Below are 27,783 nucleotides of genomic sequence, written 5' to 3'. Positions count from 1 at the left end.
ACTAGCCCAGTACTCACAGCCCACTTCCCCTCCTCATTTCCTCCTCATAATAGTATAAGAAATCTCAGATTTGGCTCCTGGCGTTTGTTTGATGCCATTCCCACCCATCCCCCGAGAGGGCAAGTATGGGATTTCCTTCCTGGAGAATTCCCAGTGCCTTGTTATGCCACAGCTGTCATCCTTGGAAATACTGCGTGGCTCTTTGCCTCATCAGGTCTCACCCTGCCTGTCAGTCCCTCTTCATTTATGGGTTCTGGGAAGAAGTTCCCAAGTTACGGAATTATCAAGAAGTCACAGATTGGAGCAGGCTTGGCCTCCTAGGAGAGATATTTTTGAGATCACACGGGTACTGATAGGCAGGAGCCTCAGTTAATAAGAATAGCCCTGTTGATGGGGGAAGAAAGGTGAGGAGGACCTCATTTCCTCCCCTCCCCAAATTCCCATGAATTTGTGGCTATGCTGCCCTCTGGTGGCTGAACTCTGGTTTAGCAGGACATGAACATCTTTGCCTCTAACAATCCTGCTAGCATTTCAGCACCCCTCTCCGTCCTCTTCCTGGATATTAGGACAGTCCTAGAGGAGACAGAGGATCCTGAGGGGTTCCCTCACTCTGATTTCTCTTCAAAGACCTCAAGGCCATGTTGGTTAAGAATGAGGGCTTTCACAGTCAGGCAAGGCTGAATTTGAGTCTGTGACCTTGGGCAAGTTACATAACTTCTCGGGACCTCAATTTCCCCTTGTGTAAATGGGGTTAATTGTACCTACTTCACACATTTAATTTCTATCAAATTAAATGAGATACTGTATGTAAACTATTTAACACTCCCTCTACGTACCAGAATACAATGGGCAATGAAAACAAAACGAAAACCCACCTGGCTTTCTTCTGATTTAGTTCTGTGGCCTTTTCTCGCAACCCATTTCATTATTCTGATTTAGGAAAGCCCAGGTGAGTCTTCTGGACCATCTTCCCCCACCTTCAACTTGGACCTCCCCCTTTGTATTCTTCCCTAACCCTCAAACCCAAAGAGAAGGGATTCCGCTCCCTTCTCTCCTGGAGGTGTTGGGACCAGATCTGGTGGGGCTGGGTGATAAGCACAGGAGTCAAGCCCTTCTTTCACCCCTTCCATCATCTCTTTCACTTAAGAAAAGGGAACCCCAAAACTAGTTCCACAGTTGCTGGGGGTCATACTCTTGGCTCCCAGTGGAAAGAAGTTGCAAGAAACACGAACATTTCCTACCCACCAAGCGGTCTGGTTCCAGGAAAGTTCTGGAAAGAGTGGGGATAGGACAGATTCCAGCTCTGGTCAGTGGGGGCACCGGGCCGGGTTTATTGCACTTGCAACAGAGTTTAAATAAGCCCCGGGTGTCCGGAGCCAAGGTGAGGGGAGGGTTGGGCAGGGAGAGGAGGGGCAGCATCAGTGCAGCTGGCGGGCCGAACCCAGATCCTGCAGGCCGGGGACAGCGGGCTCCCCCTTTCTCCAGGGGACTGGTAGGGCCTGTGTCCGGCCAGTGTTAAGGTTCCAGATCTGTTGCCATCGTGGCCCCTTCAGGGTCCTGGGCAATTCCTGACTTCTCCTGAGTCAGAGGTGGATTGGGCCTCCAGGCCCAGGTCTGGAGCAGGCTCAGATGTAGTCCTGGATCTGCCTAGTTAGGTTACCAATGTCTGAGTCTGGGTCCCAGATCAACCCCAGGCCCCAGGTTCGATCTGGCCCTGTTCGAGTTCTGATTCCCCTTGTAGCTGGTTCTGGGCCAGCGTGGACCCTGGTGTGGGATCTGTCCTGAGCGGGGCCTGGGGCACCATCCACGGTTATTGTTCCTTGTTGGCCCACCGGGGTGGGGGCTGTCCAGAGCTGCCATGTCTCGCTCCCCAGGTTCCAGGTTCTTAACTGGGGGCTTCTGGCAGGGCTGAGGACAGATCTTTGCAGGCTGGAGCTGGACAGGAAGTCCTGGTGGCACGTCTGAGCCGGAGAACTGGGATTGGATCCCCCAGTTCTGGTTCCCAGTTGTTTTCAGGAAACTCTCCAAAATGCAAAGGCTGCAGGGAGGCTGGGGCCTCTGTCCCTGGATCTGAGTTCCCCCATCCATGAGGAGGGCATGTGTAAACGAGGGTCCTTCACAGTGCATGGGGGGAGGGGATCCCCAGCTCCGCACCTCCCGGCTCTGGCCCTTCAAGTATGTCTCTGGGCTGGGGAGAGGAGCTTCCCCCTGGCCCTCAGCACCTTCAGGAAGCGCCCAGCCCCCTCCCTGTCAGTAGACTGAGGGTGGGGGGACTGGACCTTCAGGATTGGGAGTCTGGGAGATCGGGAGGAGTCAGGCATCAGAGGTGGCTGGAGGCTTGAGCTGAGCTTTTTCCATGGCGGTGCCGTATGGGAGGGAGCGTTTGAAGAATCCGAGCTAATGAGGGGAAAAGGAGGGAGAGTTGAGTTACTCTGGTTCCCATTTCTCTGCAGATCTTATCCCAAGGGGGGATGAAGATGACTCTAGTGCTTCCAATCTCCCCATCTTGCAAAAGTGGCCCAAATTCAGGCTGTTAAGATTACCTCTCCAAGAGGTCCAGTGGGTTAAGAGGGCTAAGGTTGGGGGTGCTTTGGGGCCGTAAAAATGCCCCCAGTTCACCCAGAGATGGCAAATAGGTTTGAAGTCAAGTTCTAAGTCTCATTGCGTAGTAGTGGCTGCCTCTTGAGAAGGATTCTGAGGCTACTTCTAGGGTAGCCTTAGTCACCATTAGTGACCATCACCATTAGTGATGGCTGCCATGGGTTTCTGGAGGAAGTGACAGCACAAATGCCACATACTGGCCACTTGTGAGTAACAGTGATTTTGAAAGTATAAATAAACTTATCAGCTTGAGTCAAGAGAACTTTTTCTAAGCTAGGGGCTGTAGAATGAAGGAAAGGATCCTATAGGCTGTGTCCAGATGGGATGCATGTGGCCAGGGAGAGGTGGGGACATGTGGCTGGAGAACTGGTCTGGAGGCAGATGCTTGGGACTGTGCTGCATCAAGGGCAGAACCTGGTGAGAGAGAGGCCAAGTCAGGTAGGATGTGGCTGACCTTGTAGAGGATATAGATGAGCAGACCTAGGAGCAGGAGGCCAATGAGGATGGCTAGGATAATGATCCACAGCGGGACGCTGTGGCTGCCCTCTGCCTTGATCCACTGCACGGCTGTGGCCACCTGGGGAGCAAGTCAGGAGAGGTCACTGAAAAGCCGTTAGTTCTTCCCACCCTACACTTGGTTCCCACTTGCCACTGGACCTAGGCCCACCTTTCCCCTTCCATCTTGGGCGAACAGAATTCTGATCTTCAAAATTCAAATTCCTAAAATGTGCATTATTGCCTCTTACTTTTGGGCTTTCACACCTGCTAATTCCCTCTCCCCAGAGAATATTTCTTTCCTGACTGGTTAGCCTGGTAGATCCTATTTATCCTTCAGGTTTTGCTTAAACATCACTTCTTCCAGGAAGCCTTTCCCGACTCTGCAAGCCTGTGTTCAAGTGTCCTTATGATGTGTTCCCATAAACATGCTGGCACTTGTCACACTGTCTTCTCACTGCCCTGTCCATCTTGCTTATCATTGTATTCCCGGGACCTAGCACAGTGCCTGGCACACAGTAGATGCTCAATCAATATTTGTTACCATAATCAGGCCAGCCCCCGTCCCATCCCAGTGCTAGCGCCAGGCCCAGCACTCTATCTTCCTTGGCCCAGACCTCTGGCCCGGGACTCACCTGCAGTTCCTTTCGGGGAAGCTGCCGAGGCAGGATTCGGTAGGGCATCTTCAGGGCTTCATACACAGCTTCACACTGCAGACTAAATGGCTGGTGTTCCCGCTGTGGGTGGTGGAAAGGTGTTCAGGGTGGCCTCTTATGGTATCTAGGAGGTCATTGGGCTCCCCATGGTCTGGCTCTGGTTAGGATCTTTCCCTATTTTGGACTCATTCTCTTCTGAATCTCTCTCTGTGTTCCTTATATGAGGTAATAAATGTGTAACTGAATAGTTATAATAATTAGATGACAGCATGTTCAATAGAAAAAGCATTGTCTTGGAATCATGAATATGGGTGAAGCACCCAGGATGATGCCTGGCCTATAGGATGCACTCAGTAAATGACTGCTCTTCACTGTTCCTACATCTGCTTGCCTCTCCGTGATGGATATGTCTTCCGTCTCTGTTTTCTATCATTCTCTGCCACTGGTCTCCCTCCAGCCCTCCCTCCTCTGAATGGGCCAGGAAAGGGAAGCTGTCGGTCCCAGTGTGGCCACTAGGTGGCGCCAAGGACACACAGCCCTGTCCAAACAAGGGTGAGGGAGGGGAGCGCGGCTGCCTGGGTCCCAGTCACCAAAGCGGGTGGCTAGGGCAGTGCGGAAAGCGAGCGTCAGTCCAGGCAGGCCCGAAGGTCGGGGGTCAGGACTGAGGTGAGGCTCCCTCACCTGGAGGAAGGTCTTGGCCCAGACGCGGAAATGCAGTAGCAGACTTCGGCTCTCTTGCCGGTGCAGTGGCCCCAGCTCGCAGCGCAGCCGGAAACACTCGGCCTCCGGGCATTTCTGGGAAGAAAGCGGAGGCTTGAATGCGGCGTTCCGCCCTGCTGGTGGCTCTGAGGATGCAAATAGATACTCAACGCTTCGGCCCAGACCTCATTCCCAGGAGGACTTACCAGGATCTGAGGCCCTGAGGAGGCAGGGCTCCGGCCTGGAGCATCCCGTCTTTGCAGCCGGTGGTGCTGGGAACCCTCGGGATCCAACTGGAAGAGGAAAGGGACCATTAGCTGCCTCTCTCACCTCATTACAGCCTCTAAGTCAGCCTGCATCTGGGGTCCAGAGCAGCTTCGACCTGGTCTTCCATCCATACAACTGACCACCTCCTGTGGCAAGGTACCCACCTCAGCACTGAAATACCGAAACGGGTGAGACTTGATCCTTGGAGTTTACAGGGAGGAGAGGTCAATAAATAATTAGGGCCCCGTGCCTGCCTTGAGGCCTTTGCACTGGCTGTCCCCTCTGCTTGGAATGCTCTTTCTCGAGTCTTCACACACAGGTTCACCCTTGTCTTTCATGCCTCAATTCACCTGTTCCCTCCTCAAGAGGTTTTCCCTGATGACTCAAACAGGCTCCCAGCCCTGCCCTGCCCTAGCATTTTAGCACTGCACTCTCAACACTTCTCAATACCTGTTTCTCTCTCTCTCTCTTTTTAATTTTTATTTATTACCCTCCACTAAAACATAAACTCCATGAGAGTGGGGACCTTGTGAGTTTTGTTTGGTGCGATCTTTCCTGAGCCTGTAACATGGTTCAGTGCATTGTTGTTTATGTGTAAACGAACTTTAAAACAGACACTGGGGCCCAGGGGAGCAGCTCTGAGGAAGGCTTTCCGGAGGTGGTGGTGCCGAGCTGGGCCCTAGGAGTACGCCAGGGCAAGAAGTCAGGGAAGGATACTTCAGGCAGAAAGACAGAAGTGTAGTACATAAAACAGTCTTTTTCCCTCCCGGGGTCTCAAGGTGTCTGTGGGCCTCCGGACCCCCTTCCAGTGGCCTAAGTCCTAGCTCCGGCACATCCTACTTGGCTCTTCCAGTTTCCCGGCGACCTTCCCCAACCACCCTCGACTTGGTCCCCTCACCCCCAGGCCAGTCTCCGGGCCCCTCACCTCCAGGCCCTGTGGGTTGGGGGGGTGACTGGTGGTGCAGTTGCTGAGTCCTGTGACCCTGGTCACGTAGAGGAGCTGCTGACCTTCCAGAGCCTGGGGACAGCTGAGCTCCAGCACGCCCCGGCTAATGGAGCTGGGGCCCAGGTTGATGAGCTGGGGAGAGGAGGGCACCGTGATCGTGGGAAGGGAGGGAGTGATTCTGCCCTGTTGAAACCCAGGTCCTGGTGGCCCGCTCTTCCCTGCTGCGAGTCTCCCATCTCAGGAGTGAGGGAGGAAGTCAATGGGCAGAGGCGAAATCCTCTCCAGCCAACCCTCCTGGAGGAGGTGGCTCCATCCTTCCCCCCCCTTTTTTTTTTTTTCTTTTTTTGCGGGAACTTAGTTCCCCAACTAGGGATTGAACCCGTGCCCCCTGCAGTGGAAGCGCGGAGTCCTAACCACTGGACCACCAGGGAAGTCCCCATCCTTCCCTTCTAAGTTGCTCAACTGGCCAGTCTCTCACACTGATCCTGCCCAGGCCTTTACCTCTCACTCCTCACTCCCCCTCTCTTCCTCTCAATCCCTCAGGCTGGTCCCAGCCATCTGCCGCTCATACAGTTCCTCCTTCCCTGTCATTCATTCTAGTCCGGCCCGCCACTCCCAGTAGCCCACCTGGGGACCAGGGCCTCCCTGCCTCTGTCCCTCCTCACCTCATAGACGTGATGGACAGCAGGGCCCACGTCCCCCTCTTCCTGCGGCTGGTCTCGGGGATGCCAGTCGCTCACCGGGAATAGCACTGCCTCGGGCTTGGAGACACTAAAGAGGAGGGTGGTTTAGAGGACAGCGGAAGGTACCCCATCCCATATGCATCCTTTCCTAGAAGTCCATCTTGCCTCCCAGAGAGGCTCCATTTTGCCCGGGCACTGACCCGTTAAGGGAGACCTGGGCCTGAGCTTCCACGGAGAGCCGGAAGGAAACCACTTCGCTTTGCGAGTTGTTGAGATTCTTGCTGTGGGATGGAGGAGAGACTCAGGTGGTGCTGGAGCCCAGCCAGGAAGAATTTCACCTGCACCAGTCTCCGCCCCTGCCCCATCCTGCTCGGCCCCGCCCCCAACTCAACCTCAGCCTGGCCCCAACCACTCCCTACCTGAGGATCTGGAAGTCAAACTGGATGGTTTTCTTCGTGTCCCTGAGGTGCGGGACTGTGAACCGAAGGCCACCCCAGAGCTGTAGGACAGGGAGGGAGGACAAGGGGGCTGTTAGATTGCACGTCTGCCAAATCCCAATTGCAGCCCTCCTTCCCTATCCCACAGCTCTGCTCAGGATGGGCCGGTCGCTTTCCCTTGGGTCCTCTCTCCTGTCCCAGACTTACACTGGCTCCCGCCTTCATGGGGTTGCCCAGGTCACACACCAGCAGGCGGCTCTGGTTCACAGCAAAGTAGTCACAGCTCAGGCTGGAGAAGTTCTGGAGGTGGGGTGGGTGCAGGTAAGGCTCTGGTGTCCCTCTGGCAGGATCTCCTCCCAAGCCCTGCCTAAGAGTCCCCTCTCACCCCTGGGTGTCTGACGAGTCCTGAGTACTCAGCCTCCGGAGGGGCCGTGACGCGAAGCTCTGCCTCGTAGGCGCCGCCCTCACCCACATTCTGGGCATGGAAAGTGAGGTTCAGAGAGTTCTTGTCGCCCAGGTACACGTGGTTCTGCTCCCTGGAGGGGACACACAGGGTCAGGGACACTGGGGAATTAATCCGCAAACCAAGACAATGGGCCATAACAATAACGATATAATAATAATAGACACCGTTTACTGAGTTCCAACTCTATGGCAGGCACTAGGCTAGATGCTTTATGTAGATTATTTCATTTAATCCTTCCCCAAAGCCAGAGAAATAGATGCTCTTATTCCCACTATACAGATGAGGAAGTTACATAATTTCCCAGGGTCACACAGCCAGCTAATATGTTCCTATTCTACTTTTTCACATGCCAGGTGCTTCCAAGCTCCACATGTTCTCCTAGGAGACCTTGGCATCTGGAACCCCCCAGCCTGACGTCAGCCTTCACTTACCCAAACACTTCCAGCTGTAGGTCTGGCACACAGATATTGTCTTCTCCACAGTCCAGCAAGATCTGAGCCTGGGGAGCAGGGCAACCTTGAGAGGGGGAGTTGCGACCCCCTCCTAAGCTGTCGGCTCCCCCCTCCAGGGCCCCACCCCTAGCGGCCCAGGCCCCTCTACTCCCGGCCCGTCTCCCCACCCTGCCCTCACCTTGTCCTCTATGCGGCTCTTGCTCTGGTAGTGTAGGACGGGCCGAAGGCCGTGGCTGTCCACAGGGGCTTGGGGGTCCAGGGAGAAGTTGAGGGCGATGTGAATTGGGGAGAGTTTGTCTCGAAACTCTGACTCGTTCTGGGGCCAGGGGAGAGGGTTCACAGATTCAGGGGACACAGGGGACTTGGTGGCCCTGCTCCTCATCCTCTCACATCTCCCTTTGTCCACTCAGGACCCTCAAGAATTCAGGTGTCCAAACTTGACCATGCTCATTGCTTCAGAGGCAGCCTGGTCCCCAGCTCCTCCAACAGAAGGGCCCCCTTCCCCAGCCTCCCAAAGTCCCAGGCCCTTCACTGGAATCTCCCTGTCTCTTTCCCTTCAGGAGGGGCCCCCAGTTCTACGTGGCCACTCTTCCCAGGCCAGTCCATACCCTGAGGTAGATCTTCATCTCTCTGCAATCCTCCCGAGCCCCGTTCTGGATGAGCAGGGTCTGGGTCAGGGTGGCCTGTCGGGAGGCCAGGAACAGGGCCCGCCGCGCTCCGCCCTTCTGCTTCTGCCAGTCCAACTGGAGCTCCACCGTGAAGCCTGCAGCCGGGCACGTATGTTAAGGAGCATCTGCGCCTCCCTCCTAATCTATCCAGAGAGATAAGAGGTCCCCGAGTCCCCAGCCCCTCCATCCCCATCCCAGTGCCTGGAAGGTTCAGGCAGTCTCTCCCTCACCGATGGAGTCAGGAACGTGTTTTCCAGAAGCATTGAGGCAGAAGCTGAGATTGATGCTGGAGGAAGACCAAGGGAAAGCTGGTGTATCCAACTGGAACAGGCATCCTATTCCCTACCTGCCTCCCAGACAGACCCAGACTGGGACAGTCCCATTTGTCCACTTCCAAAGACCTGGTCTCCCTCCCCACTTCCAGGCACAGATGAAGCACCCCCAGACTCCATCCCCGCAGTCTCCTGGGCACCCCACTCACCAAGACGCAGGGTTCCCCCCCAAGCTGCAGCTATGCTCCTCTGGGTTGAACATGGCGGGAAAGATGGTGAGGGAGGCACTGGCAGACACGATGGGGCGACCCCTGCCAAGAGTGGATGTGGGGTCAAAGAACTAAGACTCCTCAGGAAACTGGGCACAGGAAGCTGATGCCCAAGCCCCAGGATCCCAGTTTGTACACTTCCCCAAACTCAGCCCTGTTGAGAAATCCCCCAGTTCCCACGTCTCCCAGGCTGCCCCCTGCCCAAGTTCATACCTGTACACCACAGCCTTGTCTACACCAAAGGACCCCACAATCAGATCTGCAAGAAGTCAAGAAACTACCCCTTACAGCAAGCCCCAAATCAGAATCCTTCCCAACCCCTTCCAGTTGCATTGTTCAAGGAGGCCGAAGTGAGGGGACACCGCCATCTGGTGGCATCATCCTAGAACTGCACCCAGGAGCTTAGGAAAGTGCATTAGAGGGGCTAGGGTTCTGTGACCAGGGAATTCTAAGGTGAAAGGGGCCGCTGGCACAACTCACCAGGGTATCCGTTGCCATCCAGGTCTCGGCCTCCTCGAAGGGCGGAGCCAAAGAAGTCCGGCGTGTGGCCAGCTGCCCACAGGGGCAGCAGAACCTGGGAAGGCTTAGAGGCCAGGCCCCCTGGGCCCCCAGGGAATACAAACACCACTCCCTGCTGGTTCTCCCCACCAAAGGCAGCCCCAATGGCTACATCTGCAAGACACACAACACACAGCAGTCAGCAGGCCAGGAATCCAGGAGTTCAAATCTCTACCATCAGACCCCAGGACCCGGGATCCTATTTTCCCCATCTGTCATTCCCAGTATTCTAATCTCTTCAAGCCCCGAGATCCAGACATTGGGATTAAAATCTACACACCTCCTGGAGAAGTCACTGGGGGTCTTGGGTATCTTATCTGACAGCCATCTCTCCCCAGATCCCCTCTGACTCAGGCCCCCAGTCCTCCTCAGCAACTTGAGCCCATGGTGCTTACCATTGTAGCCATCCTGGTCCAGGTCCCCCAGGGGGGTCAGGGAACTGCCGAATCGACCAAACTCATCATGGCCAGTGAGGGTAAGGGTGGGCATGGGCTCCATGCCGGCCGGGCGCTGCAGGTAGATGTAGACCCTGCCCACCTCCTGCGGCCGCCCGTCGGCTGTCCGCTCCATGAGCAGGGGTGCCCCTACCAGCAAGTCGTCCAGCCTGAGGGTAGGGGAAACCCAGCCATCCTGAGACCCTGCCTTGCCACGTCCCCTCCTCAATCCCAGTGCCAGGAAATCCCAGGCATCTTGGATCCCGGGCTCCTTCCCACCCAAGTGAGAGACCTGAGGTCTTCTGGTCTTTGGCTCTCAACTCTCTCTTTGCCCCCGAGCCTGGGGAATGCAGGCAGGAGGAGGAGAATCCAGAGAAAAACTCTCCTTGCATTTTTCTGTCCCGCCCCTACTCCTCGTCCTGTGCTGTGCCCCTTTTCCACTACTCACCCGTCCCCATTGATGTCTGTGGCAGCCACTGAATAGCCAAAGTAGGAGGCCATCTGGGAGGGACAGAAGGGCAGCAGTGGGTCAGAACTAGGGGGTCAATCAACAAGGGCTATAGGGGGAAATCAGGGACTCCAGGGAGCCTGAGAAGTTGGGCTGAGCTTATTGGCTCAGGGCGGGGGCTTGGTTGGCAGAGGGCCAAGCTGGGTTGTGTGTTTGTGGGGGGGTGTCCTCACCTGTTCCCCTGAGAAGTTGTAGAGGGACCGGATGTCTGAGCCATTAAGGATGGTGACCTGGGGACGAGGAGATATACCCATTGGTCCCAGACTCCCAGACCATCCCATGGATGGAGGACAAATGGGTACAGGATACCCAGGGGCAGGCATTCCCTGGAGACATAGACCACTTGTCTCCTAATTCCCTCCTTTGCTTTGTCTCACATTCCCATCGCTATATTGGGTAGCTCCATCCCAGGGCGACTTCATTATTTTCCTCCATGTCACTTATCAACTACTACTGACAGATTTCGTACTTATCTGTCTGTTGTGCCTGTCTACCTACTAGAATGTCAGATAAGTGAGGGCAGGAGCTTTGTTTTGTTTTTTGCTTTCTCTCCAGAGCCTAAAGTAGTCCTTGGTGAGCAGTTGACGCTCAATAATTATTAGCTGAATGACTGAGGCCTCATCCACCAGCCCTCCCAAATCACAAACACTCATGTCTCCCCCCACATGCCCCCTTAGTGATGGGCCCTTCCTGTCCCCTGAGTCTCTCGACTCCCTGTTCTCTTTCCCAGTCTTGCTGCTGTTCCTCTGGTGTGAGCCCTCCCCCAGGACTGCTGGAGAGCCCCCTGGCCTCCCCCTGCCTCGGGCTCTCCCTTCCCCTCAGCACCCTTCCTCCACGGCAGCGGGACCGATCACCCTAGAGCTGGTCTAGGAGGGACACGGCTGGCTTGGAAATCCGTGGTGGTTCCCTGAAGCCATGGCCCAGTCTCAGCTTCTTGGCTGGTCCTCTGAGGCCCTGGAGAATCTGGTCCCAACCTATCTGTTTTTGCCCAACCTCTCTTTAGTCTCCTCATCCCCAATCAGCCCATGCTGAACTGGCCTGAATTTTTTTCCTTTCCTTCCATGCCTTTTCTCATGCTCCTGCCTAGGATGCTCTCTTTCCTCATCTCCACTGATCTTTCATAGGACCTTTTCTGATCCATCCCTGCCCTAGAAAAGAGGTTATTCTTCCCTCTAAACTGCTATATCATCTTAACCACTTTTCTGAAATTTATCTTAGTGCAGAGAGAATGCTGACTTTGGAACAAGACAGGTCTGGTTTTAAATCTCTATCCAGCCACTTACTAACTGGGTGATCTTAAACAACTTACTTAGTCTCTTTGAGCCTCAGCTTTCTCATGTGTAAAATGTGAATGGTTAATATCTCCCCCGATAAGCTTGTTGCGAAGAATAGAAATCATGAGTGGACAGTGCCGGATGCACTGAGGGGCTTGTGAATAGGAGCTGCACCTTAGATTACAATCACATGTGTGTCTTATCTTACATACTTGATTAGAAGCACCTTACAAGATGGGGTATGATGTCTTATTCATCTTCTTATCTCTTACCTTGCCCTAATAAATGTTGGTAATTGAATGGACTCCTATAGCCTTCTTATCTATATCCTTTTTAAAGCACTCGCCATGGTCTAATAATAACAGCTACAGTTGTACACTGCCTCACAGTTCACTAAGTACTTTCACGTGCATTATCTCACTTCATCCTTACAAGAGCCTTGTGAGGTCAGAACTATTATTATCCCATTATAAAGAGAAGAACGAGGCTCAGAGAGGTTAAGGAGACTCAAGGTTTTTATGGAATGAAATGGGGTAGGAATAAATCACAGATTGATTCATCCAGAGTGAGTGCCAGAACTCAAACACTGGTCTGACCCAAGAGCCCGTGTTCTGATCCACTCTTTTCACCCTCCCAAACTGCCATGCATGGTTCTTTGTGATTAGCCAGGGGACGGGAGAGCAGAGGAGGGAGGGAGAGTCAGGCTGGGCCTTACGTAACCATAGGTGAGGTTCCCTTTGGGCACACCAGCAACGAAGTCTGTAGAGGGAAGAGAAAGTTGTAGGCTAAGGGCAGGGAAAGGGGAGTCAGACAAAAATGGTAAGTGTCTCAGTCCCTGTGGCTCCGGGTCCTGGGTCTCCATCTGCCCCCTCCCTTGGCCCCAGCCTGGGGACACACTCACCTTCTGTGTCATCACCACTGAATTCACCTACAGCCACAGAGTATCCTAGGAGACAGGGTGGGCGGATATTAGGATTCCTGCTTTGGGGACCCCTCTGCCCTGGCCCATCCTCAATCCCTTCCCCACCCCTACTGGGCCTTCATAGTCAGCCTGCACATGATACATAGGGCAGGAGGCTGGGGATGCCTGGGTGGGAGAAGGGAGGCAGGGTGGGGGTGTGTGTGAGCGAGGACAGGGGCCCCTGATGTTCTCCCCCTGCAGCTCCCACCCCGTTTGCTTGCTCACCCAGGTAGCTGTCATCATAAATGGAACTGGCCTGGCGAGTCTGCAGCTGCCCCCGAACTGGGTTGATCAGGTACCCGGGGTAATAGGATTCTGCAATCTGCTCCTGGGTGGCGGACAGGATCTGGCCTGCGGAAGGGGATGAGGAGGGGATGGCTGGAGGAGGAGGTGGCAGGGATGGGGGCGCTGGGGGCTGACTGGGTAGGATTTCAGAAGTCTGGTTCAAGGAGGGGAAGCTTGTGGAGGGTGGTGGGAGAGGATGGGTAAGCTTCAGGAAAGGGAGAGGAGAATTGGGACGGGGGCAGAGGAGGGACGGATGGTGATCTCGGGCTGGGAGAGGGATGAGAGGCCAGGTGCGGGAGACGGACGCAGGGATAGAGGAGGAAGGGCTTACCTTGCCAGAAATAGCTCCCTGGTCCGCCCAGGACCACACGCCCAGTCTGTGGGGGGAAGGAGGTGAGTCCACATCTGGTCCTGATTCCCCTGCATCCAGCACCCACAGCCACTCTCCTCCCAGATCCCCCCTCACCTTGGTGAACTCGGCACTGAAGCCCCCTTGGCAGTAACCCTGCCCTGCTGCCCGGCTGAAATCTGCAAGGGGAGAAGGTGGTGAGAAGGAGCTCCACACAAATGGGTCAGGCAGGAAAGAGCAGAGAGCTTGGGGAAGGAGAGGGGAGAGGGGGCCAGAGAAAGGACCTCTCTGGACCAGACAGTGAGCATCAAGGCTGATGGGGGGTGGGGGACCGTGGGGATTCACAGAGAAGGCAGACTCAGGGCTCGCGCCCCCCTCTTGCCCTACCTGAGCGGCAGGGCGCATACTCCAGAATCCGGGTGAAGTTGTCTGTGGAGAGGTAGCAGGTGCCCACAGGATCGCTCAGCGGCTCCTTCTCGGTGCGCCAGCTGTAGAGGGGAGCACAGGCCTGGGAGGGCCCAGGAGGAGGGGGTTCCAGGTTTAGTCCAACAGGACCCCTCTTCCCCGCCTCCCCCACTGTGCTCCGCTAACCACAACCATTGCCCCTCCTGCCCACCACGCCACTCAGCCTGCTGGCCCTCACCAAGATGGAGGAGCCATGGGCTCGCACCGTCGCTCCGAACCACTGCAGGGACTTGTACTCCACAGGCTCCTCTCCCTCGAGGCTGGACGGCGGCGAGGACTCCAGGATCCGAGAGCCTTGGGGAAGTGAGAAAGGGGAGTCATGCCAGCTGCGGGCAGCTGAGCCCTAGAGCAGCCCGTGCCCTCAGCCTGGGGGCACCCAAGCACTTGCAAGCCCTGAGCCCATGACTCATGGAAGGGGGAGTGGGGAAGGTCCTTACAGTCTGCTTGTTGTAGCCTGACTCACCTTCCCCTGCAAGCGTGCACACAAGCCCATGTGCACACATGTGCACACGCACACACACACACAGAACCTGGGCTTTCTAGAGTTGCACTCCCCTGGTCCGCCTGCCTCCTCACCCAGCTGGGACAAGGATGCTTGTGGTGAGGTGGGGAAGAACGGCTATTTCCTGAGAGGGCTACCCTCTGGCTGCACTTCTCTGTCTGTACCTGGGCCTGTGTCTCTAGCAGCAGGTGTTCTATGTCCTTGACCTTTCTCACGTCACTGAATCTCTGCCCCTTGTGTCTGCGTGTGTGCGTGCTGTCTCTCTCCTTCCAAACCCTCTCTGCCTCTATGGGACAGCTTTTTTTATTCCTCTGCTTCTCACCTGTCTTCCAGGTTTAAAAAAAAAATCGGTCAGTTTTGTGCTCTTACACCACCCCTCCCCCACTGTCTCCATCTTTTGATGCTCTCCTCTTTTGTCCCCTCACCCCAGTTTATCTCGAGCCACACTGCTCAAGTTCATGTCCTCGCTCCACCTTTTACTAGCCGTGTGACCTTAGTCAAGTTACTTAACCCGTTTCCTCACCTATAAAATGGGGATAATAACACCTCGCGCCATCGTTGAAAGGATTAAGTGCGTTAATATATGTAAAGTGCTTACAACAGTGCCCAGTATATAGCAAGTGCTCTTGAAGCGTTAGCTGTTATTATTGTTTCTCAGCCTGTCTCCTTCCACCCCCCTCTGCATCTACTCCGGACCTTAAGCTCCTTGAGGGCGGGGGCTTAATCATGTTTCAATCCCCTGCAGTACCAGCACAGAGCCTGGCACGCATTATCACTTAGTCAGTGCTTACTTAAATCAATCGAATAGGCTCTGTGACTCTCCCTGTCTTTGTCTGTGTTTCTGCCCTGGCCTCCCTGAGTTGTGGGTGATTCAAGGAAAATGAGAGCCACATGTTTCTGAATCATGCCCGCCCTCCTTGGGCTGGGCTGGATTGGGAACGTGGTGTGAGTGCCACGGGGAGCCGCTGCACCGCTGCACGGAGCTGGAGCCCCAGAGCCTCAGAGCACGTGGCCCTGGAACTGGTCAGGCTCCGCCCCTCGCTCCAGACCCCGCCCGGGCCCCGCCCCCTAGCCTCAGCCCCACCCCTTAGTCCCTCCCTGAACCTCCCCGACCTACGAAGGGGGTTACCTTTGCTGTCAAATTCAATGGGGGTGCACTGTGCCGGGCTGGTGCCCCAGGGACAGAGGTAGACGGCACCGCCCTGCAGCACTCCCGGCTGGCTGGTGTTAGCCTTGGGCGCTCCCACCAGCACGCTGACCCTGCGGAGGGGAAAGGAGAGGCAGCTCAGGGGGGCTCCTAACTCTTCTCCAGTCTCCCCAGGCGGGAAGGACCCAGGCCTCTGGGCCAGGGTCTGGGTGGGCGTGGCACAAATGCCCCCCGGGTTGTATTTATATCTCAGAAGATGCCACGGATGCCAGAGGCACAGGCCGGAGTCAGGCGGTCCCCATGTGCCGCTGTCACTAACACAGCCTCTCCCGCCTCCCCCCACTCTCTCCCCTCCTACCTTCCTCTGTCATTAGAAGGAGGAACCAGAGTCAGTTCTGGGAAGAGGCCGGGGCCAGAGCTTCTCTATCTCCCCTATGGACCTGCCAAGACTGGAGGTGCAGCCCCTAGAACCCCAGGGTCCTCTTACCTAGCCTATACCCTCTCCTCCCAAGCCAAAGCCCTTCTCTGGGCAAAACCCAGGCGTCCAGCTGCCCAGCTGCCCAGCCCTGGGGCGTGTAGGAGGAAAATGTGAGTCTTGGAAACCAGGCAGTAGAAGTGGAGAGAGGAGCTGGAGAATGGTGAAAGCAGATTGTTCCCCGGGGCCTGGGCCTGGACCTGCCCTCACCGCTGGGTCTCTGTCTCAGCCTCTGAACCCCTTTCCCATACACCATTGCTTGGAGTCTGAATTCAGATTCTGCTCTACTGGGTCTTAGTTTTGGACACAGTGCCTCGTTCCCCCTGAGACGACGAGGAGAAGGTTGCCTTTGCTGGGGGTCCTATGTAATGGGGTGGTGACAGCTAAGGTCCTGGACAATTTTCCTGCCTCTGGCTCTGCCTCTATCATTCCTGGGTCCCTTGCCTCCAAGACCTCTGTGCAGCTGTCAGCCTTCTGGGCTTTCTCCTCCAGAGTCTCCCATGAGGACTGCATCTGGCAGCCGGGGCTGCCAGCCGCCAGCCTTGGCCTCTGCTCACCTCCCATATCTGACTCTGGCACTGCTTCTCCATCTGTCCCTCTGCCCCTATGACTGCTTGCTCTCTTGGTTTTGGTTTTAGGGACCTCTCTCTCTCTCTGATCTCAGATCTTGGGCTTCTCTATCTCTATTGGTTTCTGGCCCCTTTCAGCTTTCAGCACTCCCAACACCCACCCTTTTCCCGATATTTGGATCCCTTCATTAGCCTTTCTTACCAGGAGTCCCCAAGTCGGGGATTATGGTAGAGGTCACAAAAGCGGGGGTGTGTGTGCCGGGATGGGAGACAGGGCGGGTGACAAGAGATACATCGAGTAGGGGAGGGGTGGGGGGGGGTGGTCCAAGAGGAATAGGAATGGGAACACCAGAGGGAGCAGCTCCAAGGGACTGAAGCAGAGAGTGAGGGTGGTCTAGCAGGGCCAGAGGATGAGGATAGGAGAAGAAACGGTCCAGACGGATAGGAGGGGAGGCCTGGAGTGAGAGTTCCTGGAGTGATGGGGGGTGGGGTGCCAGCCTCGGTTACCCTGGGGACAGGAAATGTTTACTGCCTGTGGCTTCCTGTCTGTTTCCAACCTCTCACTTCACCGTTTGTCTCCCACCCGCCCGCCTGCTGGGCCCCACCCCTCTCACTCAGGCAGTACATTCAGTAGGGGGGTGGGAGCTGGCTACTCGGAGGCACAGTGACCTGGTTGGCTGCCAGGCCTAGTAGGTGAGGTTGGTGGTGGGGAGAGATTGCATTGCCCCAGGGCTGGGGGAGGAGAGAGGGGTGCAACCCTCTGTAGCAGAGGCAGCCGCAGAAAACAGCAGTGGTACAGGGGTTCTGGGTCAGGCACTAGCTCAGTGTGGACTTGGGAATACCCTCTCCCTTTTCCTCTGGGTGAAGAGGTTGAACAGGTTATCTCAAAGTCTTCCGGAGCTCCGATACTCTTCCAGGAGAGAGCATAGGGGCTTGGCCAAGGGACCCTGCTCCCACCCCCAATTTTCCCATCACTCCGTGGGGGGAAGCTGAGCCTGAGTGCTCCTGGAATGGCCTGAGGAAGAAGCTTGGAGTCTGGCAGGGCGGGAAGGTGAGAGAGAGGCCTTACAAGGCTTAGAAAGTCCACAAACTTGTGGGCCAGGGGCATATGCTGTGGCTGCGTGAAGGTTCAGGAGATCTGGGGTACAGGCAAGGGACACAGATCCCGACCCAGACTTGCCCTGTGCCGCCCATGGCTTATACCTGAGGATGCAGTGGCCCTTCCTTCCCAGCTCCTCCAAGTCAGTCCAGTAAATAGTGCCCTCCCCCATGTGCCAAGAGAGGCGCCCAGTGTCAGGGGTGGCACGTCACATAGCTTATCCTTATTCTCCCACTCCTAGTTCCTGCTTCCTAAATCCTGCAGCAGTTGGGTCCTACTAGGGGTCCAAGAAGGTAACAATGGAGGGTCCTTGGGCTCTTTTCAATATTTCGGAGAGCCTAACGGAAATCATGCGTTTACCTGATAAGGCAGCCCAGGCTAATTAAAACCTCAAGTGTATTTGCTTTGGGCCGGAATTATACCAACTCCTGTGGGGAACCTAGTTATCTCATATTGGTCAGAAGCTCTGATTGGCAGCTACAAATGTCTTCTTGTTCTAATTTTTGGTTGATTAAAAAAAAAACAGGAAAAAGGAATTAATTATTCCTTCCTAAATGCAGCTTGGCAGATAAACTCTTCCAAAATATAGAGACCAAGGGAAGAAATAATTGCCATAATTTATTTTGAAGCCTCAGAACTCTGATGTTCTAGAGCTGCTTCTTGGAGACACAGGCTGCCTCAGCACCATGGTTTGAAGACTTTCTTGTAGATGCCTCAGGGCTGCCACACGGAGTAAGCAGAGGCCAGTTTGGTCCTGACACTCCTCTCCATCTTCTTTCAGAGCAACCTCTTTTCTCTGTTTTATATAGAATGCCCTGGTAAGATATCATTTGAATTGAATGAAAGAAAGAAAGAAAGGAAGGAAGGAAGGAAGAAGGAAAGGAAGGAAGAAAGAAAGGAAGAAGGGAAGGAAGAAAAGAAAAAACGGTAACAAAAAAATACTGCTGACCTAGTCCCATGTCCTCATTGTACAGATGGGGAAACTAAGTCCCAAAGAAATTAAGTCACATGTCCTGGGTCACTCAGAATCCTTCTCAACCTAAGAACCAGAAGCCAGGAATCCCGATACCTAGGCCACTGTTCTGGTCTACCCCGTTGCCAATTTGTTACCTCCTCTCCTCGCCACTATCTCCCCGGCCAGGCTTCTGATTAACCAAGTTCCTGTTCAATACATGGTTACTGTTTGACTCTGTTGGCCTGACAAGGTCGGGGGTGGAGAGTAGCAAGTGGACCGGACCCAGCTCCTGCAGGTTCTACGGCAGCCCTGGCCAGGCCAGAGGAGACACCTGGTTCTGGGTCCCCCAGTGTAGTCTCGAGGGAAATGCCTGGCTGGCTGGGAAGGAAGAGTTGCCTCCACTTGTGGCAGCTCCACAAGGGGAAGGAGCTGGGCTAAGGCTGGTGCGCCTTTCAAGCGCATGTCTTGGGTCAAGTTACTTCCCCTCTCCAAGACTTGAATTCTCTACACATAAAATGATGGGTTGCCCTTGAATGGTCCCTAAACAAACTTCTAGTTCTAAACTTCTATGATTCCTGAAGCTTCAGTTCATATACACGCATAAAATGGGAGCAATAATGCTTCGTCTGTCTAAGGCAAGGATTTTTGTAATGATCCAACAGAAGAATTGATATGAAAGTGCTAAGGAATGTGAGGCACTATTATTACTATCACTGCCATAAGCAAATATTAAAAGCAAGTAAGAAATAGTGAAAATCTTAGACAAAGAACTAGGTGGTGTCCAGGGAAGAGAGAACCAGAAACAGAAAATAGCTACGTCATAAAGGTCATGCCTCCATGTATTCATCACCCTCCAAGGACCAGGTGCTTTTTATATATATTGTCTCGTTTAGTCCTCAGAACAACCTCATAAGTTAGGTGTCTGATTCTCATGAGAAGACCAGGCTCCAGGATTTAAGTCTTAAGTAACTCAGCCCAGGTCACACAAAGAACAAGCAAGTGGTGGGGCCAGGACGCACACCCAGCTTGGCCTGACTTAAAGCCTGCCCCTTTCCTACCGTGTAACCTCTCTAGTGCTTACCCTGCCCTCTGATGCTGTTTCAGTTTCCACAGTGAGAGGTGATGAAGGGGGCCAAGAACACTGAGGCCCTCCCTCTCCAGCAAAGGCCCCAGGTGAGGGGCTATGTTTGTCCCCCCGCAGGTAGGAGGGGTTGAAGTCCCAGCTCTGGTGGGGAGGGAGGTCACTGGGGAGGTGGAATGTTCCTAGTCCTATTCTAAGAGTGCTTTGTAGAGAGAAAATGAGAGGGGGAGGTGCGCAAGCTGGACACCTGGGTTCTCTTGGGAGAAGAGATGAGCAGAAGGGGAGGGGGAGGGGATGAGACTGCTAGGTCCTGCTTTAGAAAAGGGCTTTTGGGACTTTAGGATCAGGCCAGGGGCCAGACAGATACCTAGGGAACCAACTGGGAGTGTGTGAAAGTCCAGATGTTTCGGAGGAGTGTTTTAAAAGGGAGATGACACTCTTGTTGGGGGGGAGTGGGGGTGGGATAAGAGGAAGGTTAAGAGCCAGATAACTGGATACCCTATTGTGGGGGAAGGATCCCCTCCCCTCCCTCCCTCCCCCTTCTCTACCCCGTTAGGTTTGTGGTAAGCAGTCGCAAGGGGCCTGGGGGAGGCCGGGCCTGGCAGAAGCTCCAGGCCAGGGTGATGCAATGGGGTTTGGGCAGGAGGCCAGGGGGGTGGGGTGGGGGCTGGGTGGGGACCTTGAATAGCCCAGAACCAACAGCTGGGGCCTAACCATCCTCCAGACAAAGGAGAAATTTGCCCCATACCCCAAGTGAATTACCTAGATTAACCCCTTTTCTCCAGAAATTAAAGGAAATGAGTAGAGATCAGTTAACTGTGTCGTGTGTAGGGACAGCCCACCTCTGACAGAGGTCCGATCAAAGCTGGATACTAGGGGTTGTTGTGCTGGTGGCGATGGTGGGGAGCAGTGGCAGTCTCAGAGCCCAGAGATGTAGAAAGAGGATTCTTCCAGACATCGTGGAGTCAGGCAACTGGCACCTGGGAGTCCCCGTCCCACCCCAGGAGCAGCTTCCTTCCCCTCTTACTCCCCCCCCCCACATTTAAACAAACACCCTTGTTCTAATGTTGCCTAGCTCGTTTCCCCAAGCCCGTGGGCTCCCCATTTTCCTGGCACACAGGGTCTGCTCTGCTTGTCACCCTGCTGAGCTGGGAATGGGGATTCTCCTTTGAGACTTCCCCGGTCTCTGAGGTCTGTGTTCCGACGCTCTTGGGCCCTGCGAGCCCGCGTCTCCCCAGCTTCCGACCCCGACCCCAGAAGTCCCGGTCTCAGTTCAGCTCTAGCCGACAAGCTACAGGAAATCAGTTTTTCTCTTCCTCCCAAGAGCTAGAGGAAGAGGGAAAGCGCCCACCCCCCTTCACGGGAGCACACACACCCCTCCCGACACATCCGAGCCCCCGCCCTTGGCTGAGCCAGCCCCCAGCCCCGGCGCCCCCCAGGACCAGGGTCCCGGGACTCTCCCCAACTTCCCGGATCCCCTCTTCTGAACCGAGATTGGGGGTGGCGGGCGGAGTAGGAGACCGAGGAGAAAGGGGAGGGAGCCGCCGTCCCCCTCCCGAGTCTTTCCCAGTCTGAGTTGAGGGGGAGGGGAGGATGAGGCTGGCCCCCATTTAACCTCCGGACCCCTTCAGCCTCCGACTCCCTTCTTACTACACACAGCTCATTCTGCTTCGACCCGTTCTCTCTCCGCACAATGGCCCTCAGGGGTCCCGGGGTTCCCCAGTGCTCCAAAAAGCCCACCCTGGCCTCCGCGCCCCCTCTCCGTCCCCATCCGCCTCCGGTCCCGGCAGCTCTCGGATCTCAACCAGAGACCCTCTGCTCTCCATTCCCGCGCCCTCCTCTCTCTTGGCCCCAAGACCCCGGCCCAGACTTCTCCAGCTTGCAGCTTCGTGTCCTCTCCCCACCCCACACGTCTCCCTGCTGATCGCTCTCAAACTCCTCGCCACCCTCCACGCCGGCCACTGTCCCCTCCCTACTCCAGCGCGGGCCCCCAGCTCCGGCGAGGGCCCCCAACTCCAACCCTAGTCCTTCCAAACTCCGCCTCCCAAACTCAAGCCTTGGTCCCCTCCAGACTCCAGCCGCGCCCCCTGTCTCCAGGCGCGCACCCCCGACCCCGCCAGCCCGCCGCCAACCCTCCTCAACTCACCCGTCTGTCCCCGGCCGGTAAAACTCCACCGAGAAGCCGAAGAAGGAGCCCGGGGGCCCAGAGAGCACTGCTGGGGCCTCCGCGTCTAAGTTGAAGCCCCCGACCCTGGGCGGCGGCGGCAGCAGCAGCAGCAGCAGCAGCGGCAGCAGCCGGGATCGGCGCCGGGGGCCCCAGCGCAGCTGCACGGCGAGGAGAGGGGACCCTGGCGTCCGGCTCCCCATAGCACCCGCTCTTCCCTGTCCTGGGGCCACCGACCCGGAGCCGCTTCCTAAACCTCCCAGAGGCGAATGACTCAACGCGGGGAGGAGTTTGCCAAACTCCCGGCTGAGCCCTCCCCCCGCCTGCCGGGGGGGCGGGCGGGGGGGCATTCCTGGGTCCCTGGAACGCTGAGCCCGCGCCCCCCACCCCGAAGGGGCGTGGGGGGGGACGCACCTCTCCACTTCCCTCGCCCCAGCCCCAGCTGGAGGCCGGTTGTCTGGACTGGGTCAGACTGGGCTGGTTTGGGCTCTTCCCCCTCCTTCTCTCTGCTTCCCCCTACTTCCTCCCGCCTCCTTTCCAGATGTACAACGTAAACGCTCGGAAAAGGAGTCGGAAAAAGGGAGCGGAGAATTTCCTAATGAGGAAAGGAATCACCTCCGGAGGGCGGAGGGAGTCTGAATATGTGTGTGGGGTCTCCCTCACCAATTCAGGGAGGAGGGTTTGGGGTCTAAAGGCAGAGGAGACACCTCTGGCATCTGGCCAACTGGGATTCCCCCTCGCCTTCCGGGGCCATGGGGTGCCTGGGTTCCAGCCAGCTGGATTTGGGACTCAGGAGTTGAGGTACAGAGTGCTCCCAGTCAGCCTAATCCGATGGAGGATCTGCACCGGCTCTCCGCTCCCTGCCCCCTCCCCCCACCAAGTTGCTAGAATTGAAAACCCAGGAGTCCAGAAATTTGGGGTTACTTCACCAGGAGGATTCCGGTCCAGGGCTCCCCCTTTCTTGGTTGTAGGATATGGAAACCTCTGCTGAGTCCCTTCCTAGAATCTGGCAGTTGACCAAGAGCCTGGTAGTGGGGGGGAAAGGATTGCTTTGGCCCCTCAGTGTCTTCTTGATCAAACTGGCCTGATTCCTACAAACCTGGAGAATTGTAGGATGGGGTGGGGTGGTGTCTTGCAAAGGGGCCCAACCTTTAGCTTCTATTGTCTTTAGGCTCTGGGAGCTGGAACCCAGGACCCCATTCTCCCAAGATGCCCTGTGGATGTAGGGGAAGGGACTGTAGCAGGAGAAGGCAGTGACCCCCTGCCCATCCCTTCCCCCAGCCCTGGCTCTGTGTGATGAGATCACCTTTCAGGATTCTAGTCTTTATCTTAGTCTGGGGGAGGGGGACCAAGGGGCCTAGATCCTCTCCTAACCTCCTCTCCTTTCCAGCCCTCTTCCTGTCTTTTTCCTCCAGAACTCCTCCCCTTCCAGAATAATAATCCCCCGAATCAGAACCCTGCCCCTTCTCTCTTCCAGTCCCCTGCCCCACTCTGGCTTGGGGGACTCAGAATCAATAAATACTTTTTCCTTCGCCACGAGTCTCCTCCTCATTCTACTACTCTACTTCCTGTCCCAAATCACCCAGCTGTTTTTTTAAAAGCCCCTCTCCAGAGCCAGCTGCAGCCCAAGGGAGAAGGCAGCTGGTCAGACTGTGGAGTGATGCTGGCTCCCATCCCACTCTCACATCTGCAGGTCCTGACCCCCTCTTAGGCGAGGAACCCAAAGAATCTCTGGGTCAGGATCTTAAGCACAGCACTGCCGTGAAGGTAACCTCTAGGTGAAAACTACTCAAGCCAAGGGCTGAGACCCTCTCTGGGAGGAAAGAGGTTGAGGGCTGACTGCTGTATAACCCAGCAGAGCATGTGTGTGTGAACCCAAATCTCTCCTTTTTCAGCCCAGGCACAAGCTCTTTAGATTTTCCCAGGATTTGGGAGCTTGGGGTGGGGGTGGGGAGGGATACAGGGAGGGAGGTGTGTGATTCAGCTCCTCCCAGGAGCCTTGGTGAGGGACAGGGGACATAGCGTCCTGCCCCAGTTCTCCTCCCCACTCCACCCCCCCATGCTTGGCCAAGTCAAACAGGCCCCCTCCCTGTCCATTCCCTGCTCCTGTTTACACCGGGAGCCCCTTAGTCATTCTCTGGCTGGCTTTTCTACTCCCCCCAATATCCCTCCTCTCTTGGCTCTCTCTGCCCTTATAAGTCCTCTCCCAGTGGCCCCAACACCTCCTGCCTTCCGTCTCACCATGCCTGCCTCTGCCTGGCCCTCCCTTCCTCTGCTCCAGGCCAGGCCTGCACTTGGGGTTCCCTCCTAGTTGGAGCTGCTTCAGGCAGCCCTCCAGGTCTGGAAGCTGGCCTAGAAAGGTCAGCCAGGAGGGGGTTCCTAGGGATCATCAGCCCAACCCTCTCCTTCAGAAGAGGAAATGGGTGTAGAGAGGTGAATTGACTTGTCCAAGGTCACATGGCTGCCAGTTAGTGGTGAGTCTGGAACCTAAGTGTTTTGACTCTAAACCCAATACTCTCTCCTCTCAGCCCACTGCCCACTAAATGCTCTGTCTCCTGTCAGCTTTTTCTCTGTGTATCTCTCAGCTTGTCTCTGGCCAGTCTGTGTGTCTCCAAGTGTCTCTGTTTTCTCTCTCGGCTCTGACCTCTCTGCTACCCTCTGTCCCTTCATTGCTCAGTAAGAATGATTTGCTGTGATGACTGATTATTATTAATCACGGTCTGCTTGACAGAGGGGCAGAAGGGGTGAAGGGCAAGGGCAGGACACTCACCAGACTCCTGCTATCACCAGCCTGCCTGCCCTGAAGGCTGGAGCTTAGAACTAGGAGACTGAATTTCCTCAGAGGAGTTCAGGGTAGAGGTGCAAGTTTTAAAGCCAGGAGCCACGCTGAGTGTCAGTGGCGTGGGAGAGGGGTGAGGAATATTAATAGTAGTTTATTGAGCATATGCTATATGCCTGGCCTTGGGCTTGACCATTAACCTGCCTTTATCCCATTTCATCTTCCGAATATCTCCAGCACTGCAGGTATTATGATTCTCATTTTACTGTCAGGAAACTGAGGCCCAGAGAGTGAAGTGACTAAGACAAGATCAGCAGAAAGAAAGGGGCAGAGGTAGAATCCAAATTTCATCCCAACTGATCCCAAAGTCCTTGCTTTTCCCACTGCACTGTTAGTTTAGTCCTCTAAACTGGGCTGGGTTTCTACAGGGGGAAGATTCTGGAGCAGAGATATTTAACATAGGACCATTGTTCCTAGGGTGGGGGTGGGGAAGATTGGGTGCACAATTCATTAATCCTCGGAAACAGGATGGAAGTGTGTGTGTATGTGTGTGTGTGTGTGTAATTTCTCTGGGGTTGCTTCTTCCAGATTCTCAAATGCCTGGAAATTCTGAGAGCACTGAGGCTGGATATCCTGATTTCGGGGAATAGACTTGAGCCTTGTGGGGCCTGTAAGAAGCCTGGTCGGGTGGCATAGACTGGGTGAGGTCTTCCTGAAATAAAACTTCCCAACTGGTGTGTGTTAACACACACAGATGGGCTGTAGGTATGCTGAGGCAGGTATCAATCCCCTCAACCCTCGCAGCCTGGTAAGACCTGGGAGCACCAGAGACCCCAGGCTAGTGGCTTCTGGCCAGAGCGACTTCTCTCACTACCTCTGGGGATGGTCCAAATCTAACGTTCTCAATGTGATATGATGCAAAAAAGAGTGGGAAGACTTCGCTGGACAAAGGGATCAGAGGAGCTTATTGGTTTGAGGCTCCTGGGCCCCCCTCCTCCTGCCCTGTGTTGGGGTGATGAGTGGGAGTTGGGTGTCCCAGAGGGAAGGAAGGAGGGATAGGTATACAGATTATGAAGCTGCAAGGGTTGGGGGGGAGGAGGATTCTGGAAGTAGAGTAGGATCCTGGTTATCCCAGGAGTCTGGGTCTGGAGCCTGCTAAAGTTGGAGCGTTGAAATGTATGTGTGTCCAAGAGAGAGAAATCGGAAAGTACAGGAGTGGGCCATATGAACCCTAAAGCTCTGTCGCCACCCTGACTCAGGTCTCTGCTTAGGGGAACTGATGGCTCCATCATCTGTGAGTCACCCACCACCATCCCCACTCCCTGTCTGACCCGGGGGAAAACCCCCTCCCCCATGTCCTGACCTAAAATAAATGCAGACTCCCCTCCCCTTTCTACCCCCACTTTGCTCAGAGCACAGGAGGGGTGGATGAAGGATGTTTGCTAGACATCATGGGGACAAGACCAGTCCTGGGAGATGAGATGCTTTGGTTCTCTTGCTCTAGGGCTCTGAACCTAAGGCTTGAGACTGTGCTCAGGTATCTCTGCAGGGACAAAACTGGGAGTTTTTCCAGGCTGGACTAGGTTTGGGAGGGGCAGAGGGACAGGGATTAGGGGAAGGGCACTGGTGGGAGGGGGGCAGGGCTAAGGGAACACTGGGGGAAAAAAATACAAGGCCCAGGGCTCCAGAACAATTCGATTAATGGGAAGGAATTTCCACCATCCAAGCCAGTGTCTTCTTTTCCAAACCCTCTTCAGTTTTTCTATTCTACCTTTTGGCATTTTTTTGAGAAAACAGAATTCTGCAGGAAAATGTAACAACTTCACATAGGAAGTTAAAAGGGAAATAAGATTCTCTGGGGTGTCTTAAACATTGACCTCATTTTATTTGCTCACCCACCCCAACCCCATTACTTTCCATCCTTTTTCTCTCCTTTGTTGCCATGTACTTACCTCTGGAGAAGAAAAGAGTGCCTGAAGCTTCTGGGCTCAAGGGCCTGGAAGTTGAAGGAGAGATCCATCCGGGGTGGGAGCTGTGGGCGGGAACGTCGTTTCCTGGGATGGCCTTCCCAGATGTAAGCACATCTGGAGCCCATCAGGGAGGGACCTGGAGCACCAGGATTGCCACTGCACACCCAACTGGGGCTGTGAGGAGCTGAGGATGAGCCAGGCGTTCCCTCCCACCCCCACGATGCTTGCCATTTCTAGCCTGCTCTTGGGAAGGATTACCAATCCCAGACAGAAAGTTAGGGCATTAGAAGGGGCCGGGAGGAGGGCAAGAGGGCCAGAGATTGCACCCAAAACACAGACATACTATTTCACTAGCTTCAGCTTTTTCTGCCTCTATAAAGATCACAGCGGGAATTCCCTGGTGGTCCAGTGGTTAGGACTCCTCGCTTTCACTGCTGAGGGCCCAGGTTGGGGAGCTAAGATCCCACAGGCCATGTGGTGCAGCCAAAAAAAAAAAAAAAGACAGCATCTCTGATCAGTTTGGAATCAGGATGTGCGTGTGCGTGCGTGCGTGCGTGCATGCATGTGTGTGTACAGCATAGGTATACCATTTGTCCTTAAACACACAATAAATTGGCTTTGGCATCAGGTTGGGGATGGGGGCTAGCATGTTCCCCTTCTTGCTTTTCGTGAAAAGGTATAAGTCTTCCCATGAGTTCTCTGGACTTCTGGCACTTCTCACCCCTCCACCCCCAAACAAACACACACTCCTTCCTTGGCTGCCAATTCCTTCCTGTCCATCGTCACCTCGTAATGAGCACATTTGTTTGCCAGGCATCATGTACAGGGCTAAGAATAGGTCCCTCCCCTTGCCCTTCCCTTCAGGGAGATATAACATGTTGGGGTAATGAATTAGGGAGTAAATGGGGTATACAGTGATCCCTGCGAGGGATCCAGGTGTTCCCAGCAGCCAACCCCAAGGGTAAAATGAGAAGTCTCTGGGGCTGAGATTCAGGAGCGCAGTGATAGGGAGAGCTCTTCTCCACAGCCCTCTCTTCCATAGCTATAGCTGGAGGGGGAACCAAGCCCTAAAAGATTTTTAAACAACCTCTGGACTTCAAGCTTGTGGCTTTACTGAGTTGAGATATTAATATAATAGAAGGTAGTGGTGGATACAATTTACAAGTCTGATGTATAAAAATATATTGGGCTTCCTGTCTTACCTGCAGCAAAGGTCGAATGGACTATGCCCTTTCAGCCTCCATCTCTTCTCACCTCTGGCCTCAACCCTAGATTGGACTTCAAAGCCCCAGGGGAG

General features: G+C 55.0%; 1 protein-coding gene across 1 annotated transcript; it reads right to left on the bottom strand.

Moving 5' to 3' along the window:
- Positions 1 to 1,307: 1,307 nt before the first annotated feature.
- On the bottom strand, positions 1,308 to 22,227 carry ITGA5 (integrin subunit alpha 5). Its single transcript, XM_061206402.1, has 30 exons — positions 21,720 to 22,227; positions 15,377 to 15,507; positions 13,924 to 14,039; positions 13,668 to 13,788; positions 13,398 to 13,459; positions 13,263 to 13,308; positions 12,872 to 12,997; positions 12,587 to 12,631; positions 12,401 to 12,444; positions 10,585 to 10,641; positions 10,352 to 10,404; positions 9,865 to 10,073; positions 9,392 to 9,583; positions 9,125 to 9,170; positions 8,852 to 8,953; positions 8,601 to 8,656; positions 8,311 to 8,465; positions 7,881 to 8,018; positions 7,682 to 7,749; positions 7,170 to 7,320; positions 6,992 to 7,084; positions 6,767 to 6,846; positions 6,548 to 6,628; positions 6,330 to 6,435; positions 5,644 to 5,796; positions 4,658 to 4,744; positions 4,434 to 4,547; positions 3,732 to 3,833; positions 3,056 to 3,178; positions 1,308 to 2,397 (listed from the first exon to the last, which is right to left on the bottom strand). The coding sequence occupies exons 1-30, from the start codon at positions 22,085 to 22,087 to the stop codon at positions 2,314 to 2,316; spliced, it is 3,309 nt and encodes a 1,102-aa protein (XP_061062385.1). The 5' UTR covers positions 22,088 to 22,227; the 3' UTR covers positions 1,308 to 2,313.
- Between the last annotated feature and the right edge of the window lie 5,556 nt (positions 22,228 to 27,783).

The sequence above is a fragment of the Eubalaena glacialis genome, chromosome 11 (assembly GCF_028564815.1).
Source record: "Eubalaena glacialis isolate mEubGla1 chromosome 11, mEubGla1.1.hap2.+ XY, whole genome shotgun sequence".
NCBI lineage: Eukaryota > Metazoa > Chordata > Mammalia > Artiodactyla > Balaenidae > Eubalaena > Eubalaena glacialis.
This window is presented reverse-complemented; position numbering and strand designations above follow the sequence as displayed.

Excerpts from the sequence above, each read along its gene's own strand:
- ITGA5 (XM_061206402.1), bottom strand. The coding sequence starts at position 22,087 with ATGCCCCCCCGCCCGCCCCCCCGGCAGGCGGGGGGAGGGCTCAGCCGG. Across the intron at positions 12,445-12,586 it reads CAGTGGTGATGACACAGAAG|ACTTCGTTGCTGGTGTGCCC; the intron begins GTGAGTGTGTCC and ends TTCCCTCTACAG. Across the intron at positions 10,405-10,584 it reads ACAACTTCTCAGGGGAACAG|ATGGCCTCCTACTTTGGCTA; the intron begins GTGAGGACACCC and ends TGTCCCTCCCAG.